The sequence below is a fragment of the Euleptes europaea genome, chromosome 2, assembly GCF_029931775.1.
Source record: "Euleptes europaea isolate rEulEur1 chromosome 2, rEulEur1.hap1, whole genome shotgun sequence".
Taxonomy (NCBI): domain Eukaryota; kingdom Metazoa; phylum Chordata; class Lepidosauria; order Squamata; family Sphaerodactylidae; genus Euleptes; species Euleptes europaea.
In genome coordinates, this window is record NC_079313.1 from 110,870,992 (window position 1) to 110,880,868 (window position 9,877).

At 47.1% G+C, this 9,877-nt stretch overlaps 1 protein-coding gene across 1 annotated transcript; it reads right to left on the minus strand.

Annotated features, from left to right (window-relative positions):
• Window positions 1–2,256: 2,256 nt before the first annotated feature.
• On the minus strand, window positions 2,257–6,253 carry SLC32A1 (solute carrier family 32 member 1). The gene is made up of 2 exons (XM_056844063.1): window positions 5,871–6,253; window positions 2,257–3,508 (listed from the first exon to the last, which is right to left on the minus strand). Exons 1-2 carry the CDS (start codon window positions 6,246–6,248, stop codon window positions 2,321–2,323), a joined length of 1,566 nt encoding a protein of 521 aa, XP_056700041.1. The 5' UTR covers window positions 6,249–6,253; the 3' UTR covers window positions 2,257–2,320.
• Window positions 6,254–9,877: the final 3,624 nt, after the last annotated feature.

Sequence of the window (9,877 nt, forward strand, 5' to 3'; positions counted from 1 at the left end):
CGGAGAGCGGGCAAGAGCAGCATAGTCCGGGTCAGCCTGGTCAGGTTGCTCTCTGTGACAGGGGGCCTCAATTTGTGTTGGAGTCTCCGTGTTCTAAAAATGCTCACTCTTCTCCTAGGCCTTAAGAGAGGCAAGCTCCATGAAAAGGGGATATAAGCAAGGCCTTGCAAATTGATATCAAGAGCGAGCCGTAGTTGGAGAAAGAGGCCAAGGCCTTGTAGGATAAGAAGCTCTTGCTCCCTGGTTAACCAGACAAAGAAGGAGACACAAAAGAAGCATCTCCCCCACCATGTTTTGTCTACCTGCTCTATCCAAATACTCACAGCAATTAGAAGACAGCAGCTAGAGTTGAGACCAGAAGCACCTGAGAGACCAACACAATTTGGGGGGTATAAGCTTTCAAGAGTCAACGCTCCCTTTGTCAGGTATCTGATAACGGGACCTTTGACTCTTGAAAGCTTCTACCCCAAAAATTGCATTGGTCTCTAAGGTGCTACTCAAATCTATTTGTTCTACTCAAAACACATGAAAGCTGCCTTCTACTGAATCAGACCCTTGGTCCATCAAAGCCAGTATTGTCTACTCAGACCGACAGTGGCTCTCCAGGGTCTCAGGCAGGGGTCTATCACATCACCTACTTGTCTAGTCCCTTTAGCTGGAGATGCCGGGGATTGAACCTAGGACCTTCAGCATGCCAAGCAGAGGCTCTACCACTGAGCCACGGCCCCTCCCTACACAGTTACCCTCTGAAACTGGGATAAGAGAGGGAAGGAAGGAAAGTATGTTCTTTCAGAAGATATTTGATGCAGGCACTTATGTTCTTTCCTTACCTTCCTCCGTCATTGAGCTTTGACCTTACAACAACATGTGAGAGTCTTTGTTACGGGCCTGATATAAATGTGTCACTGGCAGGGCAAAAGAACTTACCTGTGCTCTTTTTCACATGGTGTGACCAGTGCCTCATTCAAACTGGCCTAAGGCATCTAATGTTAGTGCAACAGAGATCTGTAGCCGGGACAGTTGTTGCACAGATGTGCGGAGGCTGCACTGGTAGGCGCTCTGTTTTTGCACCTACAGTGGCCCCATGGAGGCCCAGTTTTTTACACATGCAAGGTTGCTTGGGTAAATTCTAATCTGCCAGCACCGTGTTTCCGATAGGGCCTTGATTAGATCTAAAGTCATATAGTGGCCAAGGGACCCAATTGTGAGCCAAGAAGGCTCCAGTTCAAATCGTACCATCTCTAATAGGGCAATAACAATTCTGACCTATCTCAAAGGGTTGTTGTGTGAGACAATGTGTGTGAATGATCAGAAGAACCATACAAGCACTAAACTTTATGGCCCCACCTACAAACCACACCAGCCATTGTTAATATGGTTTCTCTTTATTGTTTGATATATTGATGTACCACATTATATGTTTAAAGATAATTTTTTTCCTGATATATATTTGTCATCTTAATTTTTACCACAATTACACCACACGTACATTTGAAACAGCTCCACAGATCTGGTATTTGCACAGAATGGATTTTTTTTCTCTTGTGTGTGTTTTATGCCATAACCAGAATGCTTTTCAAATCCAACAACTTGGGGTTTTTCTTTGTGTTTTTTTTTTTACTCAATTTAGAAATCAAAAGGACCTCATCCAGAACTGAACAGTGAATCTCTGTTTTCAGCTGGTGGCCAGGATCTTAATCAAAATGGGAAGCGCTGGTATTGGACATGAGTTGGTATGGAAGAATCAAGCAGTCTTCACTGGTTATTTTGAAATATACAATGTAAACACTACAGCTTGTGAGGTTCCTCATTGGTCATTGCTGCTATTGGTTGGTGATATGATTTAAATCTTGCATTAGGTTACGTATTTTCTCCAGTATCCCAGCATGATGACACAGAGCAACTGGGCTGCCATGTATTTCCCCAAGACTGAATTCTCATCACTCTTGCAAAAACGTTCCCAAGAAACCTCTCATTAATTCCAAATATTTTTAACCTCCCGTACAAAGATTAGAACGTTGAAACTATTGAATAAACAGGACAGGGAAATATCTCAAATATTTTCCTCTCTGATAATATCTAAATAATACAAAATATATATATCCTTTTTTTTTCCTCAGTCTTACTTTATTTAAAAAGTCTGCCAGGTGAGCATTTAATCTGGAAATTTTGCTTAAGGTTTCCGTGATATTTGTTGGGTGTAATGAACTAAAAGTACGACATTTCTGTTTTATGGAGATGTGGGAATCTTTTGGTTATGGGGATATTCTGTGTGAGTCCTTCCCCTCCCCTCAAATGCAACCCAGTCCTGCCCACACTTTTAGTCTTCTGCATTGGCTCCATAAGCCTCAATGAGGCCTTCTAAAGAGTGAATGAACCCAGACACGCTGCATATACCACCTATTACAAAAATGGCCACGTCAAAGAACACATGGTGCCACAAGAGCTTCCGCCACAAGAGCTTGAGGTGGAAGAGACTGGGGAGGAGGAAACAGAGGCCTGCGCCCGTGAGGCTCCCTGTGAGGCCCATCAGAAGGGCAAAATGAGGGACGTAGATGGCCATCAACAATGTGAAAACCACCAGGGCGCACCTGAGAGTGAGCCCCCAGGCTTTGAGCCTCCCATCACCCCCATAGCAGTTAGGGAAGACGGCCCGGTTTCCATCCTGGAAAAGGGATCTCTCTAGAACTTCCACAGCCGCAAAGAAGGGCAGCGGGTAGGACAGCAAGGCCTTTGACACCAAGAAGAGGTTAACGACAGCCCTAATGGTTGATGGCAAGTTGTCTGTGATGACCTCTTTAGTCTCATCAGCCCAGGTCAGGTAGGCCACCAAGGCAAAGAGTCCCTTCAGGATGCAAGCAGCTATGTGAGTCCAGTTCATCATGCAGTGGAACTCCTTGGGGTTCTGCATGTTTCCTTCTAAGGAAGGCAGGAAGATCTGCGAGGTGTAGCTGAAGACGATGATGCCAATGGAGATGGGGAACTTCTTCACATCGATGTAGAACTTGACTTTATCCCATGCCCAGTCACGGGCTCTGGAGAGACAATAGGCAATCACCAAAACGTTGATCACAAAATGGGCCAAGGTGCAGAGCAAGCTGAACTTGGAGACAGCCTTGAGGTTCTTCAAGAAAGCACAAGGCAGGAGCGCTGCTGTGGCGATGATGGACCAAGATTTCTGGGAGACGGGCAAGTTAGGGAAGCTGTTGTACATCAGGTTGCCACTGACCACCACGTACAGAATACAGGTCATGACCAACTCTATGATCTGAGCCACGTTCACAATCCTGCCCCCAAGGGCAGGAAACCTGGGAGCGCAGCAAGCATTAGCAATGTCCACATAGGAGTCTCTCACCCTGACCGTCTCCCCATCTTCATTCTCTTCGTAAAGACAGGCAATAAGGATTTTCCCAGTGTAACAGCAAACCACTGCTGCAAAAATAATTAGAAAGAGTCCTAGGTATCCACCATGAAGAATAGCATAGGGCAGGCCGAGAACAAACATCCCCTAGAAAGAGACAAAATGGAGACTGTATGGCTCGTTTTTATTCAACAGGAATCAGCTCATTCTCCGGATAAGCAGAGACAAAAGGAAACAGCAGGTTCTCCTCATTCTAAACAACAATCAAGACTTTTAGAAGCAGGTCCCAGAAAGAAATCATTACCATTTCATACTTTCCCCTTCTGCTTTTAACATTTCTTATAGAGAGAGTGTTTTTAAATGAATGCTTGAGCATCTTAGTCAATCAGAAAATCCCTTATTTTAAACTAGATTAAAGCTATAATTTTTGGTCAACTTTATAACGCATATATATTAAACGCCTTCCCCCCAAAAAGCTTAAATGTTTAATTCCAAAGGTAGAAAAGTATGAAATAATTCATAAAGTCTTGGAATAAATATCAACCAGCATCCTTATGTTCACCATTCTTTCCTATACTGGTAATTTCACCTTAACTCGGGTACTCCTATTGATCTAAACGTCAAAATCAGTGCAACAATTTCACATACACACAAAAAAGTGGCAACTAGAAATGTTAAAGCTCATCTTGCATCCCGTTTGCACAACAGGGTGTGTGTGTGTTTGAATGGCTAAAAATATCTCTGTCCCTTACTGTAGTCTTCCAATGCTTGTTTTAAGGTGTGCAGCTTCTAGTAAAATACTATGAATAATCATAATCATAATAATATACTTGAGTATTTCATCTCTGTATACATTATCACCTGGGGACAGTGCCCTCTCTCCCCAAAAAAGAACTGCAGTTTCGAAAAAGCATGATTTGTTATTGTAATAAATATTGGGGGGGGAGATAAAAGGCCTTATCATTAGATTCCTTCTCTAAACTGTATACTAGCTGATATGTAGAGAAGAGACTGAATTGAGTATTCTGGTTTTGTTCGTTTATCCAGGGAAGTCTTCACAGAGGACATTTTTAAAAGGCTGAGAGTAGATTAATTTAAGGTTAGCTATCTAAAACTGGTATTTTTTAAATGAAAAGGATAAAGTTTTAAAAAATCAGGTGGAATTTGGTTTGGGTTTGGCAATATTTTGGAGGGGAAAATATCAAGGGAGGTCCTGGGTGGAATTTTATTGCATTTCAAGCTTTTCTACGCTGAACAAAAAACACAGATATGGAAGGGGGATGTATCTTGGTAGGACGTAGGAAGGTATCCTATCACTACTACTTCCTCCCCTTCGAAATGCATTCGATAAGAATGGATTGTCAATTTCCTTATGTCGCATTTCCCTGGTCTGTAAAACACAGCCACGTTTCCCAAACAACAAAATCACTGCAGTAGTGCTTTTTTGGTTATCCATATTAAAACCACGAAATGTTATATTTACAAAAAGAAGCAAGCGGGGTATTTAAAAAAAAATTTTGGGGGGTTGTAACTTCTGGCATCCCTGCTCCAAATACATTTAGCTGAATGAGCGGACATTAACGAAACAAGGACAAGAGAAGGGACAAGACGTTCTTGCCTGGCCCATCTGTTGCCTTGGCCACTCGCAACCACCAGAACCGAGCAAATGCATTTGCCAGGAGAGGTGTCCTAAATCCGGGAAAGATCCGCAGATTCCGAACCATTTCTAACGCTAGGTCTCAGGTGCATACACAAAATCACAACCTCCGAATGAATCTATCCGGAATGGCTTCTGTTGCGTTTTCTAATACGATTTAGATTACCCCTCCAGGGACAAACTTGGACTGAATGAGGGGGGAAATAACTGGTTGGTCATCCTTTCAGCCCTCCCCCGCCCCTTGGAAATTCAAACGGGGAAATGTTGGTTGGTGATCCATACTGCGAAATGCTTAGTAGGCACCCCACAAATATTTTAATCACTGGGTGATTAAGCGTTTCCTGCGCACGTTCTGAGCTTATGAGGTTGGACTAGATGACCTCCGGAGGACCCTTCCAACTCTAGGCTTCTAGAATTCTGTAGGGCGCAATTGGAAACCACAGAAAGCAACTGAGCGGAAAGGAAAGTAACTGAGCAGTAACTGAAAGGGATCTGCTATGAAAGGAAAGTAACTGAGCAGTAACTGAAAGGGATCTGCTATGAAAGGAAAGTAACTGAGCAGTAACTGAAAGGGATCTGCTATGAAAGGAAAGTAACTGAGCAGTAACTGAAAGGGATCTGCTATGAAAGGAAAGTAACTGAGCAGTAACTGAAAGGGATCTGCTATGAAAGGAAAGTAACTGAGCAGTAACTGAAAGGGATCTGCCATGAAATTTATTCCAGTGGAATTTGCGTCACCCATAGCGGTGCCTGTGCGAAAGAGAAACCTCCTGGCTCCATGGCCAAGGTGGGTTCCCAGGGGGCCAGGATCGCGCCCCCTGCAACCGAGCGCAAGCGAGCTGGGGCGGTTACCTGGATGGCGTTGGTGACATTCCACCCGGCTTCCCAGGCGGTGATCTTGGGCTTGCCCTGGCCGGACAACTCGGAGCAGACCCCCTCCTCCTTGGAGGCGGAAGGGGGCAGGGGCCCCGTGCCGTCCCTCTGGTAGTGGGTGTCCCCTTCCAAGGGCGGCTCGCCCCCCTCCTCGCTCCCCTCGGACTTCAGGATGTCCATCTGCAGCCCCTGCCGGTGCTCGTAGTCCAGGTCGTCGCAGTGGACGAAGCCCACCGCCTCTTCGTCGGTGGCCGCCTGGAAGCCCAGGCGGGCGAAGACGCCGCTGACTTTCGCCTGGGACTTGTTGGAGACCGAGGTGGCCACGTTGGAGAGCTTGCTGCGGAGGAGCGTCGCCATGATGCTGCCTCTCTTGCGGGAAGGGGGGGGGTTTCAACAAAATGACACGCACAGGCCCAAAAAAGAATCAAGTTTTAAAAATGGAAAGCGATTTTAAAATGAGAAACAGTCTTCTCTTCTGCGGCTGCTGGCGCTGCTGGTGCGGGCGAACCCCCCAAGGCGCTATCTCCACTCCCGGCTAGAAGTGCACCGTCTCCTCCGCAGTGTCCCCTGGAGCATGACACCGCTCAGAGGGACCCCCTCGGCGCCTCCATGGGATCTTCTCGCCTTCCTCCTGGCGCATAGGGCGCTGGATCCGGGGAGGGCAGGATCGAGAGAGAGGGGTGGTGGTGGTCGTCGGGGGGTCCGCCGCTCGGCTGCCCAGCCGCCCTTCCCGGCGTCTCCCGGTCTCTCCCCCCCTCCCCTCCTCCTTCCTCGGCGGCAGAGAGGCGGGTGGGTTGTCTCTCCAGCCTCGGCGATGCCAATGCGATGCAGAGGAGCCTGTGGGGGGTGGGGGGTGGGAGGAAGAGGGACAAGCAACGATCACCAGATTGCCAACGCCAGCCTTTCGCCGCGCACAACACGTCCCTGTCCCCACGCGTTCAGCTGTTCGAGGGGAGGGGAAGTGGGGAGGGGGGAGGGAAGGTTTGCTGCATTTCTGGAGGAGGTGCTGCGAGTCCCCACCAAAATCTACCTCTCCCCCCCCTCCCAACAAGCAACTCCCACGCTTCGAAAAACACTGCAGATAGTAGGGAGCGGATGGGTTGGGGTAGGGGGCCTCGCAATCCTATATCGCGTAGCACTGAAGCTCGATTTGCAGAATGAAGCCCGACCCAGCCTTTATAGAGGAATCTCTTTCCACGGCCAAATCAGAGACCCTAAACAAAGGCCATTTATGCATGGGGGGGGGGGTTTGTCTTGGATTCGCCTCTAGATGCACATTTTTCCCCATCCAAATTCTCAAAACTCTGCATGGGGTCTTATTGTTGAGTTTCGAGAATTCGGATGGGGGCGATGTTAGAGAGCTGCAAATCCAAAGCCAAACCTCCCATGCAGAAATGGCCAAATTGTCTCTGTGAAGACGCGAGGGTATCTTCTATCCTTACTCCATTGATGCGTGTTACTAAATTAGTCATCCCTCCCCACACACACACACCCCAACCCCATTTTTTCGGGCTGCGTTTGGACCAGGAGAACCGCACCGGCTCCGTCATAATACAGAATCCTGGCAGACGGGCCGGATAGATGGCGGGCGACTCGGATCCCTTTGACTTTGCTCCTAGTGTATTTTCTGGCATCGCGTTATCAGTGTAATAGGTTTCCTCTGCAGCACAGGACATACAGATAGAAGACGATAGTTCTCAAAATCTGCCCATGTCTTTAGCCTTCAACGAATGCAGCAGATTCTTATTGCCTGACATTGAAGGCAACGGTACTCAGGAGCGTCAAGGTCGTGGTCATGTTTTAGGCAACCCCCAAACCACTGCAGCAAAGCCGTTTTGCTGCTGTCTGGTTGGAGGAAGGGATGGAATTGAAACCACCGTAAAGAAAACTCCATTTCTCATGGGCTTGGCTCCTCCCCCCCCCCCCACACACACACACCCATACACACTTCTATTAATATGACAATTAAATGATCCTAAACTACGATCCTTCTTGTAGTGGTGACGTAACCTATTTTCTTACTGTCTGGTTTTATTGGTTGTTCGACATGTAGTAAAAGAGCCGAATTGTCCCCAAAAGTATTAAAATTTTGATCTAGATTGCAGGAGGACCCCAGCCAAACTTAGAAGTAGGGTAATGAAAAGCTATTTGCAAGCAAAAAGAAGGTGAATAAAGAGGAAGGCACGTCTGGAATGTAATGTGTACCTAGCACGGGATGTTTTAATTGCTAGAAATCGCAGCATCCCCACTTTACCTTGTCCGAATGAAAGAGACCGGGCTCCTAAAGGCCATCATTAATCCCATACTTATTTACTCAGAAGTAAGCCCCTGCCGGCTTCAAAGTGACTTCAAAGTAAGCACGCTTACAATCCTTCAACACTGTACGTTTACATTCCTCTAAAAAGCACCCCATGACCCGGTGCTTGCACAGGGGACTACCTTTACCTATAAAAGACCTCTGCTGTTTTTGGACCGAGTACGCCTTCCAGCAATAATAATAATAATAATAATAACGCTTCGAGTACAGTATGGCAAACGCCTCTGAAGAGCAGGGAACCGTGTAGCAAAAGCAGCCTCCATCCTTGCTTTGGAGAAGGAATTATCACATATCATTGCACAAATAGGTCGAGAAAGGCAAGCTGCTTTTTGCTTTGCTCCATATTTAGAAACCTCCAGCATGCATCTGGTACAAAGGAACGACCACGTCGCGCCCAGATTTTAATTCCCAATGCACGCCATCGATGTAATCTCAGATTGCTGCCCCTTCATTCTGTGTGTGCGTGCGTGTGTCACACACACACACACACAAACACACACACGTGTACGTCCAGGATCCGAGCTGTTTGGTTTCTGCAGATCCGGGAAAGAAAATATTCTAGTCCAGGGGCAGTTGTTAAAATTGCCCGGGGCTTTCTAGTCAGAATGCAACGGTTTCGCGGTCCTTCTAACGCACCGTCTCAGTTTATTCAAATTGTTACCTAAATGGGCCGTTTGCTTCGCAGGAGACCTTAAATGTGGTTGGCCGGTATCTTTAAGTGAGGTCCTGCTTCTTACAAAAGAAAGAAAGAAGGAAAAAAAAAAAAAAACATCAGCAGCTAAATCTTGTTTGAAAAGCACAATGGTTTTCCAAATGAGCCACAGGGCTGTGCGGGAGGGACCCTAAGGGGCAGAACCGCGAGACCATCTTCTCCAAAGAACATCCAAAGAGACAGTTGAACATCCTCAGCCACGGGATATTAAGCCACACCATTTGGTATTTCGCAACGACTTTCGAGCCCCGTTTGGTTTGTACCCCAGAGAGGGTGAAAGGGGACGTCCCGTTTCTTTCCGTCGTACATACAGAATGGAATGTGTGATATTATCATTTATCAGGACCCAGAACTGAAGACCCAACAAGAGATGGACTGACTCAATAAAGGAAACCACAGCCTTCAATTTGCAGGATCTGAGCAAGGCTGTCAAAGACAGGACATTTTGGAGGACTTTCATTCATAGGGTCGCCATGAGTTGGAAGCGACTTGACGGCACTTAACACACACAGACAGAATTGGAGACGAAATGCAATCCTGCTCTTTTCATATGAACTCTCGTTCGTTTCGGATTCTGGTCGGAGCTCGAGGAGGAAACAGATCCGCACGGGAGGTTTCGCCTGGGATTTGCCGCTTTCTAGATGCCCGTTTCCCCCATCTGAATTCTCAAAACTCTGCATGGGGGCTTATTGTTGAGTTTTGAGAATTTGGATGGGGGGGGGGGAATGTGCATTTAGAGAGCGGCAAATCCCAGGCAAAACCTCCCGTGCGCTTTCGCCCCTCGAGGAGAAAAATGAGCCCAGCCAGACCAAACAAGGCGCCGGCGCGCTCCGTCCGTTTTGACTGGGAAAGGTCAAGGGCGGTTCTCCCCACCTCCCGTCCCGATTTGGATATTCTAAAAGGGGGAAGCCCCATTGTCTTGTGTAGGCGCTTTTTTTTTTTTTTAAACGGCACGGA

Coding starts and splice junctions, on each gene's coding strand:
- SLC32A1 (XM_056844063.1), bottom strand. CDS start 6,248: ATGGCGACGCTCCTCCGCAGCAAGCTCTCCAACGTGGCCACCTCGGTC. Junction 3,509..5,870: donor ATGTCACCAACGCCATCCAG/GTAACCGCCCCA, acceptor GTCTCTTTCTAG/GGGATGTTTGTTCTCGGCCT.